Below are 25102 nucleotides of genomic sequence, written 5' to 3'. Positions count from 1 at the left end.
AAAACAGCAGGGTAAAGTACATTGTAAGGGTGGTCTTGCATGTTTACATTCACAATACTGTAATATATCCATATACACATATACATGTGTAAACAGAAGCCATTGCAGAAGCCATTTACAAGTAATAGCCTTCTACGCTGAAAGAAGTATTCTCCATAAATGTGTCTATAGCCTCAAGCAACTCAAAAATTTCAAAATATAACACCTCCGATGTCCTGTGTATGTCCCTAATTACAAGTCTATAGCTGGACATGCCCAGAAAATATGATGGTGATTAGCAAACTCAGAATTGCAATGCCTCCAACACCTTGTTAAACTTTAATTTCTTAATAATATCTGTCTAACTTTGTTTGTCATTCATCTGTTTTAATTGTTCATTGTTGTATTTTTCCTCAGGTTTTTGAAGGAAACACTAACAGCCTCCACCAAACGCGCAACACCTTCCATCCCTCCATCATATCGCGATACATCCGAGTCGTACCCCAACAGTGGCACCGGACGATTGCCATGAGACTGCAGCTACTGGGCTGCTCTTACGTCAAACCCATTCCAGGTATGTTTCTGAATCTTCACAGCCTAATTTTTCTCATTAAATTGCTTGACTAAAGCTCTTTTTGTCCTATTGTAGTGAATGCATCATCTCAGGTGACGCAGGAGGCTCAGCCTACACAGCCCATTCACAACATGACCAAACCTGTGGCCTCGCAGGCAGATTTTGGTATGATTTTAAGAACACACGTTAATTAACGCTCATTAATTATTATATGTTATGTTAGAGATGTACTAAACGAATGTCAGAGAATATGATATGCCTTTTATTTCTACACTTATTCAAGTTTCAACTGCAAGCTCATAGTGATAAAGACATCTTGCCTGTCTGTCGTTCTGTCATTCGGTCTATTGTTCTCTATCTGTTATTCTGTCTCTCGTTCTATCTTGTTGTTCTTTTATTGCTGTTTTCTGTCGTTTTGTCTGTCTGTTTTCTGTCTGTCTGTATGTTGTTCTGTCTGTCTTTCTGTTGTTCTGTCTGTCTTTATGTTGTTCTGTCTGTTGTTCTGTCTATTGTTCTTTTTGATTTCTGTCTTTTCGTTCTGTCTGTCAGTTGTTCTCTATGATTCTGTCTGTCTGTCTGTTGTTCTGTCTGTCTTTCTGTTGTTCTGTCTGTTGTTCTGTCTATTGTTCTTTTTGATTTCTGTCTTGTAGTTCTGTCTGTCTGTTGTTCTCTATGATTCTGTCTGTCTGTTGTTCTGTCTTTTCGTTCTGTCTATTGTTCTTTGTGATTCTGTCTTGTAGTTCTGTCTGTCTGTTGTTCTGTCATTCGGTCTATTGTTCTCTGTCTGTTATTCTGTCTCTCGTTCTATCTTGTTGTTCTTTTATTGTTGTTTTCTGTCGTTTTGTCTGTCTGTTGTTCTGTCTGTCTTTCTGTTGTTCTGTCTATTGTTCTTTTTGATTTCTGTCTTGTAGTTCTGTCTGTCTGTTGTTCTCTATGATTCTGTCTGTCTGTTGTTCTGTCTATTGTTCTTTGTGATTCTGTCTTGTAGTTCTGTCTGTATGTTTTTCTGTCTATTGTTCTTTGTGATTCTGTCATGTCTTTCTGTCTGTCTGTTGTTCTGTCTTTTTGTTCTGTCTGACTGTTGTTCTGTCTATTGTACTTTGTGATTTCTGTCTTGTCATTTTATCTATCTGTCTGTCTGTCTGTTGTTCTGTCTATGGTTCTGTGTGTCATTTTGTCTGTCGTTCTGCCTGTCTGTTCTCTGTGATTCTGTCTTGCCGTTCTATCTGTCTGTTGTTCTCCATGATTCTGTTTGTCTGTTGTTCTGTCTATGGTTCTTTGTGTAATTCTGTCTGTCGTTCTGTCTGTCTGTTGTTCTCTGTTACTCTGTCTGTCTGTTTGTCTGTCTGTCTGTTGTTCTGTCTATCGTTCTGACTGTCATTGTAGTTCTGTCATTCTGTCTGTCGTTTATGGCTTTCTGTCATTCTGCCTGTCTTTCTGTCTGTTGTCATTCTCTGTGTCGTTCTGTCTGTCTTTTGTTCTCTATGATTCTGTCTGTCTATTTTTCTCTGTGTCGTTATGTCAGTCTGTTGTTGTGTCTGTCGTTCTGACTGTCATTGTCTAGTTTTGTCATTCTGTCTGTGATTCATGGCTTTCCGTCATTCTGTCTGTTGTACACTCTCTCTCATTCTCCGTCTGTTGTTTTGTCTGTCTATCATTTTGTCTGACGTTCTCTCTGACTTTCTCTGTCTGTTCTGTCTGACGTTCTGTCTGTTGTTCTGTCCGTCTGTCCTTCTATATCTGTTGTTCTGTCTGTTTGTCTGTCATTCTGCCTGTTGTTCTCTGTCTGTTGTACTGTCTGTCATACTGTCTGTCTGTCGTTCTGTTTGTTGTCTTTCTGTCATTCTGTCTGTCTTTCATTCTGTTTGTCTAATCTATCCACGTACAGCTTGGGAGATTTAAAGAAATAGTATATAATTTTTGGTATTTTTTATAATACATTAATACATTAGTTTATGGATATCTTGCTTATCTCTTAAAATTCATGGTTCCAAAACTGGACCCTGTAAATAAATACAAAGAGAGTCTTCTTTTTTCCCTGGTCTCTGACTTTCACTTTTTTTCTTCTCTTTTTAGTTAATCTGATTGTAATAATTGTGCCCACCATTCTGCTTGTGGTTCTGCTCCTGGTGGCAGTCTGTGTAGTTAAAATGCTGCATAGGTAAGTTAGTTTTATTTTCTTAATTTATTTCTTTTTTGTATGTCTTTCACTCAACAGTCTTTTTGCATCTGTACCTTAACGACTTTATGCTAATTATTCATTCTGGTTATCTTAACGTCAATCAACTGCATCAACAAGTAGCATACAATATAAAGTAGAGCACAATGAGACTAAGAATTTGTATTGACAACACAAATAGGTCAGTTTTCATTTTGAAAGAACAAAGCTTGAACGACTGTTTTGTCTGTATTCTGTATGTTTTGTCTGACTTTGAAGGGTGGCAGGATCAAATATGTTTGCATTCATTGGAGCAAAGCTAGCTTATCTCAGTTCATTTACTAGTCCTGTTATCAATCCCAGCAGACACAGTTTGAGCCCCAGTGATTCCCAGCCTACCTCAGATGTTTAGATGCTCACAGATGCTTCAGACATACTCAATAATACAATATAATGGGCGATTGAACATGTTGTTATTGTGGCCTCTACATAGATGATGCTTTTAAGAACATTCAGATTCACATGGCACTTCACGTAAAAAGTAGGGGTGTAACCCCATTGTCCTGGCACATCTTCCAAGTGGATGCTCCAGACTGGTTGTGGTGCGGAGAGACCCCCCTCATGATTGTGAAGCGCTTTGGGTGTTTGGCCATACACAATAAATGCGCTCTATAAATGCACATCACATTACATTATGTTAAAACTGCCCTACAGCATTCCTGAGATATTGATTGGAAATGTCCTGATTCTCTATAGCCATATTGTTCATTAACACTTTACAATAAGGATCCATTTGTCATTATTTGATTATTAAACTAAACTGACAATAGCTGGGTTTTCATTACCCTGTGTTAATGTGCATTTTGAAGTATCACATGAGAAACGAGTGATTAAAACGCCAACTTTCAAATAAAAATCTCATCTTAATTCGCAAAATGTAGTTTTGGACTTGAGTTTTCTGAATAAACTCTGACATAGCAAATATTACACCCACATGTGCGCATCTAATTCACATTTGGATTATTGTAATAATATTGTTTTACAAACTTAGACAAGATTCACTTCATGTTAGGATGGAATCCTGACTAATTAAAGCTACTTGCAATGCATTTTTTCATCTTGGGTAACACTAATTCCTTAGTTAAAGTCTTACAACTCATTAAAATCAGAAGTATTTTATTTAAATGTGCTAATAACTAATAAAGTTAGTTGTATTTTGTATTTTTGATCGATTTTAACTGACATTAAAATAACTTCAGTAATAGTTGTAGCTATTTCACACTGTTGATGTTATAGATCTTATAGTAAAGTGTTTCCTATTGTACTCTACAATCCTTTTGCAATTTAATTAATTTGAATCATTAATTTTCCCTCAATGTTTACTGTACATAAAATAACGTAATACACAGTGTAGTTACTTTTGTTCATTACACAGCTTTCTGGAATATTCTGGTTGGTCGCAACATTCCAATGCATATTATTCCTGGATAACAATCGCTAAATAACATCTTGACTGTCAATTAATACGTCCATATACTTGCATCTACTTGTTTGTCATACCTGTTTTTCAATTGTGGATGAATAATATATAGGTTTGTATATGCTTTATTTATCCAGTTTCATTTCGGTCAGCTTTGCATTTTTGAGTTTGTGCCATCTTGAGACTGAATAATGCACAAGTTAGTGCATACTCCATTCGGCTGTTTTCATTTCTGTCAGCTTTGGGTTTAATTAAAGATTTAATCTAAACTATTATAGCTCAGAACACTGTTTTGTGTCCAATTTTTATGTTTTGTGGCTAGTAGCCATGTAATAAGCAGGATAAAATAGATTCAGCACGGTTGTTTTTGCAGAATAAAGCCACTTCTGCGATAACGACACTCAAAATTATGGCATTTGCTGTTTGTTCAAACTACTTATTTGAAATGAGCTCAATAACACAATTCTTGAGTTTTTTTGGTGACAACTTATCTGTTTTGTTCAATGTACTTAAATTTGTACAATCTAATGTTAACTTAATTCCTTCATGGTGTCCCAAAACAAATTGATTGTGTGGATCCCTAACTTATATTATACCTGTTACAGTAAGCAGAAGCAGCTTATGTATCAATACAATGATAATACAATAAATCATAATAAAACCTACTATCATGCACCTGGTTGAAGCACCATTGCTCTTTCAGTCTGCCTTAATAGATTTGCATTCAATAAAAGAGCAAGCGTAAGCTGATATACACATTTTGATTCCTCAGCAACACATTGGATTGCAGTTCAGATAAAGCATTGGTTTGGGGAGAATAGAGGAGGTTGAGGGTCAGAGGTCAGAGTCAGGAGATGTGCATTATTCTCCAGAGATAGAGCTCAGGGATGGGGGATTGTGGGGAAATGAGGATGAATGAATGGAAAGCTCTTACAGAGGTGTTTCAGGGGAATAGTAAGGCTTCTTGTGTCGTTTAAGACTGATGAAGATGGTGAGAGAGTCTAGACTTGGCCACCTGTGTCTCCAACACTGATTTTATTTTTATTGCTTCACAGTAAGAAGACAAAGGAGAACACGTACGACTCTGCGGACACACATCATACAGGTAAAATTAACTGAGCTGGATTCAGCATTTAAACCAAATCAAAACTACCATGTGATTTTGTTAGCTCACATTGCTAGTTTTGCGGCGAACAACTTTTGACCCAAGGTGTCTCACTTTTTGTAGAGCACGTACCATATTTTGTGGAAAAGAAATGACTCCTGATCTAGGAATTTTGACGCATATTAAACAAGCAAACAAATAGTTAACTCTGGTCTGTGTTGTGTTTACCTTTCAGTCAAACTGCACCAAAGACAACCAAAAAAAAAAAAAAAAAAGAGTATGTGATGAGGTCACAAGATATAACTATAAAAACGTATACCTTTTTAATCTTGTCTATTGGGAATCAGATCTTTGTTTGTGTGAGAAATACAAACAGAAACACACACACACAACAAAACAATTGTTATGGGCACTTTCTATTGACGTAATGATTTTTTTACTGTACAAATTGTGTATCACCCGACCCCTAAACCCATTCCTCACAGGAGCCAGTGTGCATTTTTACATTTTTAAAATACTATTTCCTCATGGGGACACCAAAAATGTCCCCACAAGGTCAAAATTTACTGGTATTGCTATACTTGTGGGCACATTTGGTCCCCACAATATGACTAATACAAGGTATGTGTGTGTTACCATGAAGTAAAACAATTACACCATTTGTAAATGATAAAATGTTTTTTTTTTTTTACATTTAATACTCTCCAAGTTGATGATGATTTCAGTCCTCATGACGTATCCCTTCTTTCAAATATATGTTGTGTTGTGCCCTTTCAGACATGTATAATTTAAGGCTTTAACTGCTCGACTCAGAGCACAGAGATAAAACCATCTTTCACAGAGCAGCTGACAGTTCTGTCTGATTCTCGTCTACAGGTTGCTGGCGACAGATAAAACAGCCGTTTACCAGACACCAGTCTACTGAGTTCACCATCAAATACAGCTCTGAGAAAGACCCCATACAGAAGCTGGACCTGGTGACCAGTGCAATGGCAGGTACGGTACACTTAAAAATAATAATTTTGACAACAGGCGTTGTCAAAATCATTGTGTTTTAAAGGGTCATGACACCCCTCACTTTCGGTTCAGGTCTAACTCAGAATTTTTTCAAACGATGCATGATAATGGGCGTGGAGCTCCGCGAGCAAAGGGCAAGAGTGGGCGTGGCCAGCAGGGGAGAAGGAGGGGAGCGAACAACTGTTGTCTGTTAGCTCACAAAATAAGACACAAACTGTGAGGAGACGAGTTTATAGTTTACAAAGTTAAAATGCAAAGAAAAACAGTAATTTAATGCCCTGCTACATTTGTTATTCATAATTTCATATACAGATAACAACAATTTATATCATTATAAAGATAATCGTGTGCATATAAACACTATAAATGAGGACTTTTCCCTCAATCCCCGGGTCTGAATCATAGGTCTGAATGCAGACTCAGTGCAGCAGGTCTCTTGCCCTGTCTATTTTAACCATCAGCCCTGTTGGTAATCTAAAGAATTTAGGCAAACACAGAAGCACGGCGATGTGTCTAAATGTGAACAAACTCCTAATAAAAGACAACGTCCGCCATTCTCCAGTTCTCGTATTGCTCTCCCGACAAAAATGCTTGCTGGACACAAACAGCTTTGCTGTATTGGCCCTGACAGGATTGCAGGGAAAAACATGCAACAAACCCCGTGGATCATGGAAACAAACACATACAACCCTTCATGGAGAGCTGAATACTGTGTGCCGAAGGTCCGTGTGTCACAGCTTGGGCTTGGCACTTGGCCTTCGGGAAGCACGTGCTCTCATGAATAATTAAGAAGCAGACTCTTCTCATAGGATAAGAAAACTCCGCTATGAATAATAATTAGAAACTGACGCGTCATCTTTGTACTTGTTGTTCTGGGCTACCTCGCTGATTTTGATCCCGCCCCAAAAATAATTTTAAACCCCGAAACTGAAATTAGCTGACAAAAGCTCAAAATCATTCAGTTTTCCCCACAATTAAAGCTAATAGGTGCTAACATTGTCTTAACTGATGCTCAACACACACAAATCTGTTAAAATCTCTAAAAAAAAAAAAGTACTGTAGGGTTTCATGAATCTTTAAGTTACATTGGTCACTCTTTACAATAGGGTTGGGTATCATTTGGGGTTAATTTGATACCGGTGTTAAATCGATACTTTTAGCCACAAAATAATTTGACAAAAAAAAATATTTTAATCATCATAATTGAACAATATAAATATATATTTATAATTAGTTTAAAGTGGACAATTCATAGTTTATATATTTGAACTGCATTAATATTTCTGTTTGATCCTTTGTTTGTTAGCATGAATGCAATATTTGCATTATGCTATTAACATTACATTAGTTATGTTATGTTAATCTGTTAGATTTGTATTCAGTGAGCTAATCTGTAATGTATTGAGGTCCTAGGCCATTTAGTGATTTATATACAAGTATTAATACTTTAAAGTTCATTCTGCTGTGGTGACCCCTGATAAATAAAGGACTAAGCTGAAGGAAAATGAATGAATGATATATCGTTTTGTTTTATTGCTCGTGATGGCCTGTTAGGGCATTTTGTTCAAGACTCAAAGAAAGAGCTTTCATTTAATTCAGGACACAACACCCTTACTTGAGATAAGTTCATTGTCTGATAAACTTGTGGGCTAATTTATCTTCCTAAAATGTGCCAAGTACTTAAAAAAATCTCATTCAAATGGTTGAATGTTTGCCAGATGGAAACTGCCTGCTGATTTTTAATTGGCAGTTTTCCTCCCTACTCTTCTACAGACCTGTAATTATTGATGAGTCAGGGTTTGTGCAAGACTTCAGACAGATTTTAAACCAGCACTTTATTTCTGGCATGAAACAATCTTAAAGGGTTAGTTCACCCAAAAATGAAATTTCTGTTATTAATTACACGTTTTCATGTCATTTCAATCCCCTGAGACCTTTTTTCATCTTCAGAACACAAATGAAGATATTTTAGAAGAAATCAGAGAGCTCCCTTATCCTCCATATACACGTCATGAGATGTTCAACATTCAGAAAAGAAAGCAAAAACTTTAGCCAACCAAAAAGTTTTCTTTCTTTTTCAGCTATGATATTGGAACTCTTTTGAATCTAATGTAAACAGAGATATTTGCTTCGTTCAATAACAAAAGATTAATAGATAGTGCGGTGGCACAGTGCGTAGTGCTGCTGCCTCACAGCAAGAGGGTCGCTGGTTCGAGCCTAGGCTGGGTCAGTTGTCATTTCAGTCTGTAGTGTATGTGTGTGAATGAGAGTGCATGGTAGTTTTCCAGTGATGGCTTGCAGCTGAAAGGGCATCCGCTACGTATGCTGGATAAGTTGACGGTTCATTCCGCTGTGGTGACCCCTAATTAATAAAGGGACTAAGCCGAAAAGAAAATAAATGAATGAATGAATGAAAATTGTTTGTAGTGTATGTATGTGAATGAGAGTGTATGGGTGTTTTCCAGTGATGGGTTGCAGCTGGAAGGGCATCCGCTGCGTAAAACATATGCCGGATTAGTTGGCAGTTCATTCCGCTGTGGTGACCCCTAATTAATAAAGGGACTAAGCTGAAAAGGAAATGAATGAATAAATAGCGCACTTCAACCTAGCCAGCTATGGAGAAACTGGGAAGAGTATGGAAACAGAACTGGAACCGTACCTCACCGTACCTTCTTTGAACGGTTTATAATAGAAAAGCAGCAACTTTCAAAACATGTAATGTGTGCTGTCATCATGGCAAAGAAAACTGTTATTAGAAATGAGTTGTTAAAACTATTATGTTTACAAATGTGTTGAAAAAATTCTAAATATTCAGGGGGGCTATTAATTCTGACTTCAACTGTATATTAATTTTATCCCCAAGAATGTACATAAATATTACAGATATAATTTTAAATAGTACATTAAAAAAAAACGAATCTCCCACTAATCCCAGAGTTCTCTTTAGAACAACAATTCTAATTCCAGTTATTTCCCTTCTCAATTTTCTTCAGCAGAGTACCAACAACCACTGATGCTCGGCACGGACACAGTGTCCCGAAAAGGCTCAACGTTCAGACCGATGGACACCGAAACTAAAGACATGGAAAGTTCTCACTATGACCACCTGCAGACAGGCATCCAGTACGCCTTGCCACTGACCAATCAGGAGCCTGAATATGCCACACCCATAATCGAGCGCCACGCCTTCCGCAAAGACCCCTTCATCCCTGACGCTAGCTATAGTGTGCCAGGAGTGGTGCTAAACAAAAGCCCATCGTTTCGGGCAGTCGAAGGCGGGAACTGTAGGAAAGTGATTGGAGGGCTGGCCGGGGGCTACCAAACACCTCAAGTAAAGCCGGATCGAGGGAATTCCCCAGAGGACATCTATGATAGCCCTAAAATCCGCAAAGCTGTTGTCCTGAATGGCCCTGAATATCAGAGACCCCAGATTAAATCTCAGGATCAGGAGTGTTACTCAACTCCCAGAGATTGTGTTAGATTGCCTTTCTCCGGATTGAGACCAGATCCCGAAGGAAGCCGGTCTGAGCCTGAAGGCAGCAGCTCTGATGGAAGCTGAGATGAGTTTTACTGCCTTTTAATGTACCTGACTCAACAAAATCACCTCTTCGTAACTTATTTGAGTATTAGCGACATGTTTTTTAGTAAGTTCGCAGGAAAGGACTGTGGAGGCCAAAATTGGTTTGTTGTAATTTAATGGTTTTTATATGAGATTTTCTTTTTTTTTTGTCTTGATGAATCAATATTTTTTAAATTGTGCTGTTTATTTTATTATTAATATGCAGTTTGTTTGCACGATGCATATGTTCTCTACTCGAACGCAAACTGTGAATACGAGATATATTTGAATGCTTTTACATCATCGTTTCAGACTCTGAATATGCTTAAAGGGATAGTTCACCCAAAACTGAGCATTCTGCCATCATTTATTGATCCTTCACTCATTCCAAACCTGTTTGAGATTCATTGAACACAAAAGAAGATATTTTGAAGAATGTTGGAAACCTGTAACCATTGAATTCCATAGTATTTGTTTTTCTACTATGGAAGTCAATGGTTACAGGTTATCTTTCTCGCGTTCTAAAATGGTTTGAGATTCATTGAACACAAAAGAAGATAGTTTGAAGAATGCTGGAAATCTGTTAACCGTTGACTTCCATGGTAGAAAAACAAATATTATGAAAGTCAATGGTAACAGGGAATCCTTCACTCGTCCAAACCTGTTTGAGATTCATTAAACACAAAAGAAGATATTTTAAAAAATGTTGGAACCTGTAACCATTGACTTCCTTAGTATTAGCTTTTCTACTATGTTAGTCAATAGTTACAGGTTATCCTTCACTTGTTCCAAACCTGTTTGAGATTCATTGAACACAAAAGAAGAATGTTGGAAACCTGTAACCATTGACTTCCATAGTATTTGTTTTTCTACTATGGACGTCAATGGTTACAGGCTATCTTTCACTCATTCCAAACCTGTTTGAGATTCATTGAAGACAAAAGAGGATATTTTGTAGAATGTTGGAAACCTGTAACCATTGGCTTCTATTGTATTTGTTTTTCTACTATGGACGTCAATGGTTACTGGTCATCCTTTACTCGTTCCAAACCTGTTTGAGAATCATTGAAAACAAAAGAAGATAGTTTGAAATATGCTGGAAACCTGTAAGCATTGACTTCTATAGTACTTGTTTTTCTACTATGGAAGTCAATGGTTACAGGTTATCCTTCACTCGTTCTAAAACGGTTTGAGATTCATTGAACACAAAAGAAGATAGTTTGAAGAATGCCGGAAATCTGTTAACCATTGACTTCCATAGTACTTGTTTTTCTACTATGGAAGTCAATAGTTACAGGTTATCCTTCAATGAATCTCAAAAAGGTTTGGAATAAGTGAACACAAAAGATGATATTTTGAAGAATGTTGGAAACCTGTAACCACTGACTTCCATAGTACTTATTTTTCTACTATAGAAGTCAATAGTTACAGGTTATTTTTCAATGAATCTCAAACAGGTTTAAAACGAGTGACCACAAAAGATTGAGGAATGTTGGAAATCTGTAACCATTGACTTCCATAATATTTGTTTTTCTACTATAGAAGTCAATGGTTTCAGGTTATTTTTCACTCGTTCTAAACTGGTTCGAGAATTATTGAACACAAAAGAAGATAGTTTGAAGAATGTTGGAATCCTGTTACCATTGACTTCCATAGTATTTGTTTTTCTACTACAGAAGTCAATGGTTACAGGCTATTCTTCAATCTTTTTTTTTAACCGTTTTAGGACTCATTGAACACAAAAGAAGATATTTTGAAGAATGTTGGAAACCTGTAACCATTGACTTAGTAGTAGAAAAACAAATATTATGAAAGTCTATGGTTACAGGTTTTCAGCTTCAACTGAACAAAAAAACTCAGACATTTGGAAACACTTGAGGGAGAGTAATAAATAAAGAGTACTTGTTCATTTTTTAGAAGGTGTACTATCCCTTTAACAATCAAAATTGCTGTTAATTATTTATACCCAGGCCAATTAAGATGTCGGTGACGAGTAAAATATTATTGAAAATATTTGATTGAAACTGTGGTTCTTGGTGATTCATTAAAAGCCAATGGCTACTGGCTCTGTCAATTAATAAAAACAACAACAGGTCAAGCAAAATTAATAACCAGGGTGATACATTGAAGTCTAATCAACTGAAATGATTGGTCAAAGCAAAATACTGAATATTAAGTACATTCAACAGTCTAGAGTGCAAATAATCAATTGTTTTTGCTTCTTAAGAACAAAATATGGTCTAGAGCTGCTGGTATTCATTGTTTACATGCTGATTTTTGTTTTACTCTGAAAGCTTCTATTACAAATCACCAATTACCACAGTTTCAGCTTATAATCTTCTTTTATTATTATGTTTAATGTTCTGTATGGAAAAATATTTTCTAATGGAAGGGTGTCCAAACTCTGTTCTGGAGTGCCGGTGTACTGCTGTGTTTAGCTCCAGCTTGCTTCAACACACCTGCCAGGAAGTTTCTAGTATACCTAGTAAGAGCTTGATTAGCTGGATCAGGTGTGTTTAATTAGGGTTGGAGCGAGTTTGGACATCTCTGCTCTAAAATCTCATATGAGGGTGAGAATATGAACACGTTTTCATTTTTAGGTGAAAAATTTCAACCAATTTTTACAATTACGCAGTTTTAGAAGCATATGAAAGTGAACAATGTGCTATTTTGCCAGCATGTACATTATTTAAAGTAGCCTGACATCATATAAACTGGAAGCAATCAATGCGTTTTTACTTGATCTCATAATGCAAGCAAAAAGATGATCCTGGAAGCGGTCTGGGTTCAACATGCTGCTGGTTTTCTATGTATATTGGGGTGTAAGGGGTGTTCAATTCAACCATTTTTCATCTCTTGTTCTGCTATCTCAGAGGTTTTGAACTTTCCTCATGCTGAATGTTGTCGCATATTGTGCAAATGAACTGTTTAAAGCAATAACAGACTAAAATTGTATATTTGAATCATGTTTTTTGTTTTAATGTGCATCGTTTAAAGGAGTATGTACAGTTTTGAAATGTATATTTAGTGAGAAAACAAAACAAGATGTTACTTTGTGCTGCCGATGATTATTTTAAGGGGATAGTTTACTCAAAAAGATGTATTTGAAATCATTTTAATGGGGAAAAACGAGTAGAAATGTTCCAAAAAAAAAAAAAAAAAAGGTGGACAAATCATAGTTTTGAATAATCGAATATTTCAGTTTTTTGGGTCAACTATCCCTTTATGCATCCAGAAGATCTGTGAGTTGCTGCTGTTTAAGGGACAATCCCTGTTAAAGATTACTGACAGGTCTTAATTTCTGTGAAATGTATTTTCGGGGGATGGTTAGTGTTTGATATGCTGATGCTGGTGTGTTGAAGTGCTTTGCCACTGAGAATCTCAGTGCTGTTTGTTATTGTCTAAACTCTGATTAAAAGCACCAGCGTTTCAACCTGTCCTTTTTTTCTTTTTCTTCTTCTTCTTCTTTAAAGTCCACATGAACCGGACGCTTTGTATTGTGAGGCAGTTTCTAGAGAAACAGACTCTAAAGGGTCATAAAACCCCTGTTTTCAGTTCAAGTCTACCTCAGAATTTTTTTCATGGAATGCTCCATGATGGAAGTGGAGCATTGTGAGCAGAGGGAGAATTGGGCGTGGAGAAAGAGGTTGACGCAAAGTTAAAATCCAAAGAAATAAACAGTAAATGCTTTAATTTTCTGCTACATATATGTTATTTGTCATTTCTTATAATATGTAACCACAATTTGTTATATCATTATAAAGATAAGCAATATGTTCAATTTATATAAACACTATAAATAAGGAGGACTTCTCTTCTCCTGAATCCCCTAGTCTGAATGCAGACACAGTCGATAGCAGTGCAGCAGGTTTCTTGCCATGTCTATTTCAACCATTAGCCCTGCCGGTTATCTGGAAGATTTTAAACATGTGCAAACACAGCAGCACGGATAGGCGATGTGTCTGAATGGTGACAAACTCAACTGATAAAAGATTAAGTCTGCCGTTCTCCAATTCTCGTTAAATAAAAAATTACAGACATTGACCATAAAATAACGGTCATTAAATTACAGACATTTACCACAAAATAATGGTCATTAAATTACAGACATTTACCGTAAAATAATGGTCTTTAAATTACAGACATTTACCGTAAAATAATGGTCTTTAAATTACAGACATTTACCGTAAAATAATGGTCATTAAATTACAGATATTTACCATAAATTAACGGCCATTAAATGACAGACATTTACCGTAAAATAACAGTCATTAAATTACAGACATTCACCAAAAAAATAACGGTTGTTAAATGAGACATTTACCGTAATATGACAGCAGTTAAATAACAGACATTTACTGCAATATAACTGCATTTAAATGACAGACATTTACCGTAAAATAACACAAGTTAAATTACAGACATTTACCATAAAATAACACCAGTTAAATTACAGAAATTTCCCGTAAAATTATGGCCATTACAGACATTTACTGTAAAATAACAGTAGTTAAATTAGCTTTCAATTTTAAAAGAGGACACTTGTTCACCACAAAACTAGCAATGTGAGCTAACAAAATCAATATTGTTAGTTTTGATTTCATGTGGACTTTAAAATATGTGAACTATCAGCACTATTGGGTAAGTATTTGGTGAAAGCAGGATGTCACACACAGGAGAGGGGTCAGGAATGTAACGGTGGGATGTTAGTTATGGGACAACAGCTGATGGTGACTCTGCTTTTAAATCTACCATTCAGCCCCCCCCCTGTATCACATTTCCCACCCAAAGAATGCAGTATGTTACAACACAACAGTGAATCTTTGACCTGGAGCCGGTACCTTGACGCTGGATTTGCTGGCTAGCCGGTTAAGTTACAGTTTAGTTTGCATCAATCTTGGGTTTTAGGTAATATGAAGGCAGCTTGACTTGAATTACTTTTTGTTACCATGTTATAAGATGTAGAAGATAAGCTAAGTGATGTTCAAGGTACCTAAAACCCAAAAGCTAATCTGACTTCATGTTATGGCCCAGGTGTTTACTGATTCTGAAATGGATGGATATGCAATCATACAGGCAAATGAATAAAAAATGACAATATTTTAAGCTAGAATGACCTAAGTTCTAGCTTAAAATACGGTAATTTGTTTCATTTTAGTGTATCTAAAAAAAAATTCTCAACAAGATGTAAATATTATGTCTATGACTAAAAATAGTTCACAAAATATTGAAGCGTTTTTTGCAACTATAGATTTATTAGGATATAGTTTGTTTTGCATTGGAGGTTCTGGAGGTCGGGTGTCCTGCAGATCATAGCTCTAACTTGCTTCAACACACCTGCAAGGATGTTTCTAGAATGCCAAATAAGATCTTGATTAGCTAGCCCAGGTGAGTCTGATTGGAAGCGCTTCCGGTGAACTGTATGCCAATGCAAAAGCAAGCACGTTTAAGGTCTGTTTTCTTTAAAAATCAGCGATCTCCACTAGCTGAGTGATATCTGATATAAAGTGGGTCTCAGATTGTACAAGAAGCACTGCATTAAATTACCCCCACCCATCCTTTATAATATGAGCATTTATTTTACCCCAATATATTTAATGGAGCTTCTGCGATAGCGTGCCGTTAATGACGGGGGCATATACTTTTAGTCTCGTTATACGCTTGGGCAACTCACGTATAAAATCGAAAAAATGTTCACAATAACTGGTCACCGGAAGTTAATCAGTATGGGAAAAACACTAGCTCAGCATATACCCTTTTGTTGTTGTTTTTTTCATTTACTTATAATAATCATTAAATTAACCAATCAATTGTGTTTATACCTACCACAACCCTACAAAAACCCTGAAAGCAATGTAAAACAGTAATTGTTGTATAGTGTCACAAAACTTATGCTTTATTGATGCGCTCATGCCTAGTAGCCCTGTTTTAAAGAGCTTAAACAGTCCTGCTAGATGAGGAAATAGCTTTTAAAAAGGTTAAAACACATAGATTTCCTTATCTTGTTAAAATGCCTAATCGTATATTAATATTAAAGATTAAAGATCGTCGTAAATATATGTATATTTTTATAGGATAAATATTTTGCCTCTCGCGACCGTTTCTTTTCAGCCAATAAATCAGTATAATTGGGCTGACGTCACTTTACTTGATTAATATTCATGAGCGTTCCTCGTTTTCTGCGATCCCTCAACTACTTTGTATCTTAGTCTATAATGTTAACTTGCGTTTATTTCAGTGTTATATCGTGTTATTATCCGGTGATACCATAACAATCACTCCAGCGAACATTCAGAAGAACCTGGAGTTGAGTTACATTGTACAGTACGTAAACTTTCTCAGTGCCAGAAAGTGTCCTTTTGGGGATAATCAGGAAAGGCCAAGTGAAGGAAAACAGTTGTAAGTCTTGATCATTACAGATACATACAGCCCTTTACTGTATCATTTTCTCGAGATAACAAGAGAAATATTTTAAAATTGTACATCCTTCCCAGATAGCAGGCAGTAATCGGCCCGAGCTCGGCTGCCCTCCGGCGCCTCCGGCTCCGACTCGGCATCGGCGAGTGTTATCCGGGCCGAGTGCGGGCCGCAGCTCGCTCGCGCACATGCGGTTGTGATGCGGCTGTAAAGCACTGGCCCGATTCCGGTCAACCATATCCGGCCCGAGTCTGTCTGTAGAGTCCTGGCCGCTTCTGGCAAGGACTCGGCTGATGGCAACTGATTAAGTTCTTATTTTATCTAGTAATCTGTTAGCTCCACGTTTAAAGATAATTTGAGAAAATATTCATGGTACGATAGCAAAAAAAAAAAAAAAAAAAAAAAAGAATATTTAGTGTGGATGGTCGCAATGTTTAGACGCAAACAAAACAATATTATTTATAAATAGATTATACATGTCATCTAGAGAAAAACTATGTAAAATTTGCTTATTTTTGAGATAGCACGCTCCTGTGCTGACTGTTTTTTTAAGCAGAAGTTGGTTTCATAATAAACACATGCGTTACTAAATTCCTGATCCAAACTCCAATCCAGACGGTGGCGGTAATGCTCCAAAAAGCTGGTTGTCAACCACCATGGCACGAAGATCACAAGAAGAAAAGGTTTGGTTTTTAAAAAATCTCACGTGGAGTCCGGTCAGAAAGGTAAGCTTTTTACTGCTTGTGTTCTGTATAATTAGCGAATTTAGAGCTTAAAACATTTCCACGGTGTTTGGTTGTAACAGCGTTTAGTACTTTAAAACAGTTTGATACGAAATGTAACTTGCTTTAAGAAACACGACTGGAGCTAATGTATGCTAACGCTAACAGTTAAGTTACAAACACGTCTGAAAGTTCCTTTTCCTTTTACACAATGTTAGATTGTAACGTGTGTAGTAACTGAAAACTATTTTAATTATTTTAAAGAAACATGAAACGAATTTGTGTGTATGCTTACTTTGCGTTAAAGAAAGTTTCTGTAGACGAATCCATTAATTAACATGGCAAAACGTGTTTTTTCCTGATTTAACATTATAAAGTACCGTGGATGTTGAAAAAAATCATTGTACAGGCGTATACTTATCCAAAAGTATTAATTCTGTGATTATGTGTAAATAAAAACTAATCGTTTTGGATTAATAAAATATTGTTTATCTTGTTTATGCAGTTAGTCACGAAAAATGATCGAAACTCGACTGTTTACTATTCTCTTTAAATTATCCAAGAGAAATATATTAGTGTGCACTTTAATTCATATGTTTTAGCCTATGTGAATCAATTATATCTTTTGTTCAAGCTGTAATGTTCAGTTAATGTAAAACTGAACGTCTTAAAGCAGATTTTGATGTTTTTTTTTATGTTGTTGACAGTGATAAATTCTGATTTAAATGAATGGGTAACAATATTTGTTGGTTAAGTCTTATTGTTCTTGTTTAACAAAGGTTAGTGAGATCATTTTGCAGCACATCACGACCAAAGAAGTCAATGGCACACTCTTTTGAACGTGAATAGGCATGTTATAGTTGTGTGCTAAAAGTCCATTATAAGCTGTAAACTGCTGATACATTTTCAACATAGATTGAGCTTTTCAGATATTACATTACTAATTGCTTCACAAACAGCTGAAATGGTTTATTGTTATTGGCTATCATCAAACATTTTTCACAATGGTAGGTTAATCTTCATGGGTACAGAATAATGCATGTGCTTGACCATCTTACAAATCTATGTCTCAGATTTATAAGGCTGTCACTCTGCATGAATCTCCGAATAAATCTTGTGCAACCTTCTGTGTACTGATTATTTACACTATAGGTATTATATGCATTAATTAACTTTGATAGTATTTCAGGATTTGAACTTTTCTTTACGGGAGGTTAACAACAATGTGATGTTTTATTATAGATGCATATGAGGAAGCTCGACAGAGGACAGAGGAGGATGATGATCGCCTGTCATACATCTAAAGACAGAACAGGTTTGTTTGCAATTATTTTAAACACATACTGTCAACATTGTCATTGATCTATTACAACCTGTGAGTTTTGCCCTGGCACTATACTAAAGTGATGTTTTGTTTTGTAAATGTATCTGATTAAGGGACAGTATAGACACATCTATACCGTGATGAAGAAAAATTACTTGGAACAAAGAGGCTGGATAAAAGGCAGGTATGAAGATTTCAGAAATCAATGCAGCACCACAAGTACCATCAATGACTATGGCAGAAATCTTAAGACCACCATCAAGATGCACAGATACTGTACATTCCAGTACACCAGGCGTGTCCAAACTACGGCATCTGCGGCCCGCGAGGCTTTTTATAAATATCAATAGAATCTGGCCCGCTATACAAAAATGAACGTAATTCAATAAATAACCACCGGGTTTCGCTATTACATGCATTCAATTAAGCAGCAGTTCTTGTTATGATCTATCTATCTATCTGTCTGTCTGTCTATCTATCTACACACAGTTGAAGTCTGAATTATTAGCCCCTCATTGATTTATTTCTTCTTTTTTAAATATTTCCCAAATGATGTTTAACAGAGCAAGAACATTTTTACAGTATGTCTGATAATATTTTTTCTTTTGGAGAAAGACTTATGTTTTATTTCGGCTAGAATAAAAAGCGGTTTAAATTTTTTAAGGTCAAAATTATTAGCCCCTTAAGTCTTCAGAACAAACCATTGTTATAAAATAACTTGCCTAATTACCTTAACTTGACTAGTTAACTTGATTAACCTAGTTAAGCCTTTAAATGTCACTTTAAGCTGTATAGAAATGTCTTAAAAATATCTAGTCAAATATTATTTACTGTCATCATGGCAAAGATAAAATAAATCAGTTATTAGAAATGAGTTACTAAAACTAATATGTTTAGAAATGTGTGGAAAAAAATGTTTAACTCTCCGTTAAACAGAAATTGGGGAAAAAATAAACGGTGGCTAATAATTTAGGGGGGCTAACAATTCTGACTTCAACTGTATTTATATATATATATATATATATATATATATATATATATATATATATATATATATATACATACACGTGTCTGTGTATTGTATGTAAAATTTGGCTCGCGATAACGTTTGTTTTTTTGCATCTGGCCCTCGGCCCAAAAAGTTTGGACACTCCTGCAGTACACCTATGAACATTTACAGTCTTTGTTCTAGTGCAGTTTGAGATCATGACAGAACTTATTGCATCTCGTGATGTCTTTGTAAGAATTGAAGACATCACTAAATTTGTTAAGGTTTAATGCAGCTAGAAAGTAAAGATCAACTAGAGAATATCAGCAGTGTCTAACCCACTGTTGTATTTACAGAAGTTGTATGAGAATAAGCTACAGGTTGATTTATACTAATCTGTTATTTTTCTTTTTTAGCACGACTGACTGAAGTTTTAAAATCATGCAACGTCATAAAGCAGCAGCTGGGCCTGATTCTCACAAAACCAAAACAGACGTGATGAAATTCCAGATGTGAACACATTTGACCTTCCTTTGGCCAATTTGATTTGGAAAAGCTTGAAAATCAACTAAAGGAGCAGCCCGAACAAATGAAGAAACTGGTAAGTTCAAGCTCTTGCTAATTTCAAAGGGTTTTAAGTTTATTTGTTTTTTTTTATTGTTTTTTTTTTTTTTGCTTCGTAGGTAGCCTACTTTTTTCCTAATTTTTTCTTTTTTTACATTAGTACTTGTTCACTACTAATTATCTGTTTATCTTTTAATCGCAGATAAAGTGAGGACAAATGTCCATACCACACCACTGATAAAGAAGTGGAAAAATGCATTACAAGGTAGCTACAACTTGCCCCTGACAGGGATGGAGGAAGAAAGAAGAGAAAGCTAATGTGTCAAATGTCTACATCACTATTTTGTTTTATTTTTTAAACAACATTTTAAGTGTATTAGGATGTTCCCTGATACTTGAACAATTTGTTTCTTTCATTTGCATTTATATATATATATATATATATATATATATATATATATATATATATATATATATATATGTGTGTGTATATATATATATGTGTGTGTGTGTGTGTGTGTGTGTGTGTGTGTGTGTATATGTATGGTATGTATGTATGTATGTGTGTGCGCCAAATTCTGAAGAAACATCTTGATACATTTTTAATAAACGTAATACAAATAAAATTATAAATATAAAATTGCACAAGACGTGTATATATATGAAATGTATAATCATCTCACTCATGTCTTGCTGTTTGTGCAATTGATTTTGTTCAAGTTTATTTCAAAATAAGTTTGACTTTATACTTCTGCAATTATATATAATATATATATTTTTTATTTTTTATTTTTTTTGTTTGTTTATTATTATTTTAATGTTTTATTAAAAAATGTTTCAAGATGTTTCTTCAGAATTCTGCAGTACTTTTCACAAGTTTGACTTGGATATTTTACGGATTGTCATTGGTATTTTTAAGATGTTTCTTGCTATATCTTAAATTGGTTTCTATATTTAGGTTTATATAAAATTTAGCTGTTTTTTTTACAAATTTTTAATTCAAGTCTATTGGGAAAACAGGGTTGTTTTAAAAACATCTGTGTTTGTGTGTAATTTTTAGATTTTTTGTTTAAATCTTTCTGTGTGTCTTTATTGTGTTGTTTTATTGTTGTTTTTATATTGATATTCTTGTGCACTACAAATTATTTATAAAATTTTAGTACTATTTCTTTCTTGCAATCAATAAACGTTTAACATTTATTTATTTTGTCATTTGTCTGATTATTTTCGTTACAGAATATGTATGCAGTTTGCACTTTATTCAAAGGTTAAACGCAGTGCTTTCACTTTGTGTTTACATTATAGCCTGTGTTTGCTGTTATATAAATTCAAATGGTTGTAATACCATATATCAAGTACCAATGTAATACCAAAAGGTTTTATAAGGTGTATAAATACGGAGTCGCGCCAGCTCCGGGCCGCAGCGCACATTACCCTCGCGCCGATTCCGGCGCGGATGCGCAGCGTCGGCTCGCTTACGGCCGCCGCATCTGGCCCGCTTGATTCGGGCCGGAATCGGGCAGTGAGTCCACAGTCATCCGGCCCGAGTCCGGCAGCCGAAGTTGGGCCGAGGGGTAAGTCTCCGGCAGGCGACAATCTAGCCGGAACTGGCCCGAGTGTATTTTGCTATCTGGGTTGGGATTATTTCAAGAGTTTTTGTTTAGTTTTAGTTTTTAATTAGCAAATATGTAACTTGAGAATAAAAAACGACGTTACGTTATCGGAGAGAGAAAGAATTGAGAGAAAATGGCTTGTGTAAAATAAAGTTACAGTAACGTTAAGGTTAAATAGTCAACATTTGAAGCGGTTCAAAAGCTTTAAAAATAAGACGTCCTGATGTACAGAACAACACCCATTCTTGCCATTTCTGATCCACATCATACGTTGACTACAAATAAAAGTGCATATACAGTATATGGTAACATCACGGAGGAAAAACGTTTATTCAGAGGCTCAAAACAGCAATTTAACGTTAGGTCAGTTAACGTTACCCATATTAGTACAGTAGCTATGAAATAATGTCCCATTAATTTATGTTTTAATATTAACATGAGAACATGTGAAACAATACATTTGATGCAGTATTTGTCAGTTAACGTTACTCAACGAAAACAAAGGAATTCATTGCTGGTTCTTGCTAACTTGCTAACATATTTAATAATGCATTAGTAAATATTAAACTATACGAGTCCTAAATGCTGTACAAGTATTGTTCATTCTTACTCCATGCTAGTAAACCTTTAACATAAACTAACATTTAACTAGTGAAATCTTATTGTAAAGTCTGACTCATTTGATGACAGCCACCAAAATCTATCCGCTATCCTTCAAGCCACAGCTTTTATCCTTTTGTCAGCAAGAAACCTTTAATCAATAAAATTAAGTAAAGTACAATGAAATGTATGATAATCACTTATTTGTGTATGCATTTTTACAAGTGCAGGTCACATTAAGATATTTAATCATTACAAAAGAACAATATATTTGTATGCTGTATGGAACATTATTAAACACATATTTTTACATTATTTCATTAAAAATAATGTGTTCAATAGGCTTTGTATACGTGTAGAATCACATGAAAATGTAATGAGCACGTCTATGATTTTTCTAACAATGTTTGGACATTTTAATTTTTTTATAACTGACAAACATACAGGATTATATGATAACATATGTAACAGTCATACAAAACTTAGTGATGCAGAACATACATTAAATACAAAAATACTACATATGGGAAGATCCATCATATTTAACAAAATTAGATGGTGTAGATAATTTTTCTCTTTATTATAGATGTTTTTATAGGCTTCTTGTTTCTTGTAATTGAGGTCAAATAATTATAAAATATTTTAAAATCTTTACAGAAAAAATGAAAGGAGGGAGTAATAGACATTACTTTTGCCTTGTCTATGTGAAACTTCCCGAGAAAAATTACCAACTTCAAAGCATTTTCGAGTGCATCATTTTACAATTCAAAAAAAGAATCCTGCATTCATCAAAGTTAATTATTTATTAAATTGAATCAAAAATCAACCCTGAAACCTGTTTCCAAAAATCCCAGTACAATTTACAAGTACAAAATAGATGTAAAAGACTTTCAAGCTCAGTGTTACAAAAACAACACTGTGGTGAAATGTTTGTTTTAACTTTATTAAGAAAAATATTGCAGACATAGTACCTGTGTAATATTTTGATATGAATTTATTTTACCTTGTTTGGGAGTACAAACATTACTTGTTAACGGAAAATATTGTTTCCACTTTAAAATGGCTTTTCGGGAAAGAACTACTATTTTGAATTATTACATTTTTTATCTAAGATAAAACAAGATATTAAATATAACAAGATAAAAAGAGTTATGAGTAGGCCCACTTTTCCGAAGATTTCCGCAGATTTTTAGCCCATCATTAATTCTGTTTATTTTCTTGAGTAAATGTGTGTAAATCTATATTTATTCAGTTTTTAAATTAATTTCAGTAATATTATTGACTAATATGAAAATGTTCATCTGATTTATGTACAATACAGTTTGTACAGCAATATTTTCTGTCTTTTAGTAGCTATTTATATGAGAGACTTGCTTTGTTTACCAAATATAGTGAATCTAATTGGATTTGCATTTTAAACATTAAATAAAAGATATCATTTTTATTTCACATATTAAGGTTTTAGTTATGATTCTCCCAAAATAATTCCACAGATTGTTACAAAAATTCTGCCCAGAAGCAGCAAAAAACGTCCGCAGATTCTGTCTGGTCCTAGTTATAATACACATTTTCATTAAGTAAAGCAGTTTATTAGAGAAGCTTTTCTCGATCAAATTATAATCATTATACAAAAAAAAAAAAAATCCCTGAAGAAGAAAGAATTTCCTGAGAAGTATCTCACCACTGCTATTTAGTAAATCTGAAACAAAAATAATTCCCTTGTCAAAGCAATTTTTTTATCTTGTATGTCAAATCTTGTTTTTTATCTTATATGTCAAAGCAATCTTTTTTTAAACATAATTTTGTTTTTAATGCAACACATGTTGGTTATTCCGTAGAATGCACGTATGTGGAGAAAAGTTATGTTTAAAAAAAAAGTTAGGTTTAAAGGCAATTTTACATGCTTCTAATGATTGCTTATGAAAGTTTAATAATTTAATGGGGTTTATGACATTTGTAGTCACAAGAAAGCAAAAAGTTTAATCCACCACATTTTTAAAGAAACAATTTGAAATATAAACAGTTGTTTGGGTAATCAAGTAATTACTCAGAATAATAAGAAAGACACTATATGCTTTATATTAAATACACTGTGAATTCGTTTCATTAAGCTGTACTGCCCCCTACCGTTTAAATGAAACAATGCAAATAAACCTGTTGTATTTTTGTTTAAAACCTAACACACACACACACACACACGCATGCACGCACGCACACACACACACACACCCACAGTCTGGGCAAATAAATGTGTTTATTGAAACATCTCATGTCATACATTAATTACACGTGGAACATTTATTTCCCAATCTCCTGTATTTCAGAAGTACATTTCCTATGACACCGAAACAACAGTAAAATAAATCACAAACCCAAAAAAGAAACAAATGTTCCTCCAAAAGTCAAAATTGCCTCTGTGCTGTGCCTGACAGTGTGGGAAACATTTGGTGCCCGGGGACACGCATCATCTCCCAAATTAACCAATCAGTAACAAGAAAACAAAAGTCCACAGAACACGAATAAGAAAAAATATCGTCTGATTGTCCGAATGTCCTCGCTTGCCTAAACTAACACCTGTGATGAGTAAAGTGGGGGGATATTTAGTAAAGTAACAGCGCGATTGTAAGCAAATATCTTATTATGAATATTTCAGTACAATAACGATTGCATGAGTTAATGCTAGTCAATGTGTTCGCTAACAAGAACAAACAATACTTACAGCGTTTATTAATCATAGCTCAACATTTAATAATTAATTATTATATTCCAAAACTAATTAATTAGTTCAATTCAATTCAATTCAGCTTTATTTGTATAGCGCTTTTACAATGTAGATTGTGTCAAAGCAGCTTCACATAAATGGTCATAGTAACTGGAACAGTGTGGTTCAGGTTTAAGTGTTTAAGTTCAGTTCAGTTCAGCTCAGGTCAGTGTAATTTAATCATTACTGAGAGTTCAAACACTGAAGAGCAAATTCATCGATGCACTGCGAGTTAACATGA

General features: G+C 34.9%; 1 protein-coding gene and 1 long non-coding RNA gene across 11 annotated transcripts in view; both read left to right on the top strand.

Annotated features, from left to right (window-relative positions):
- The window catches only part of dcbld1 (discoidin, CUB and LCCL domain containing 1), an 83209-nt gene extending 69904 nt beyond the window's left edge, over nt 1-13305 (top strand). The window contains exons 10-17 of one of the 9 annotated variants that reach the window (XR_012395681.1): nt 397-553; nt 629-718; nt 2630-2714; nt 5247-5296; nt 6173-6292; nt 9310-10474; nt 11529-12265; nt 12397-13305. Coding sequence is in view for 2 of the 9 variants with exons in the window: in NM_001039977.2 (NP_001035066.2) it covers nt 397-553; nt 629-718; nt 2630-2714; nt 5247-5296; nt 6173-6292; nt 9307-9872 (1068 nt within the window). In the remaining 7 variants the exon portion in view is untranslated. Of the gene's footprint in view, nt 1-396; nt 554-628; nt 719-2629; nt 3246-3323; nt 5297-6172; nt 6293-9306 lie in introns of those variants that run through there. The other 8 variants (XR_012395678.1, XR_012395680.1, XR_012395679.1 and 5 more) reach the window with 8 other exon arrangements.
- Nucleotides 13306-16959: 3654 nt separating this feature from the next.
- Nucleotides 16960-20129, top strand: LOC137488685 (uncharacterized). Of its 2 annotated transcripts, XR_011007849.2 has the most exons (5): nt 16960-17014; nt 18254-18326; nt 18449-18519; nt 19740-19924; nt 20090-20129. It is a non-coding gene; the product is annotated as an uncharacterized lncRNA (long non-coding RNA). The 2 variants fall into 2 exon arrangements; XR_012396032.1 differs by lacking the exon at nt 18449-18519.
- Nucleotides 20130-25102: the final 4973 nt, after the last annotated feature.

The sequence above is a fragment of the Danio rerio genome, chromosome 20 (genome assembly GCF_049306965.1).
Source record: "Danio rerio strain Tuebingen ecotype United States chromosome 20, GRCz12tu, whole genome shotgun sequence".
Classification (NCBI taxonomy): Eukaryota; Metazoa; Chordata; class Actinopteri; order Cypriniformes; family Danionidae; genus Danio; species Danio rerio.
This window is presented reverse-complemented; position numbering and strand designations above follow the sequence as displayed.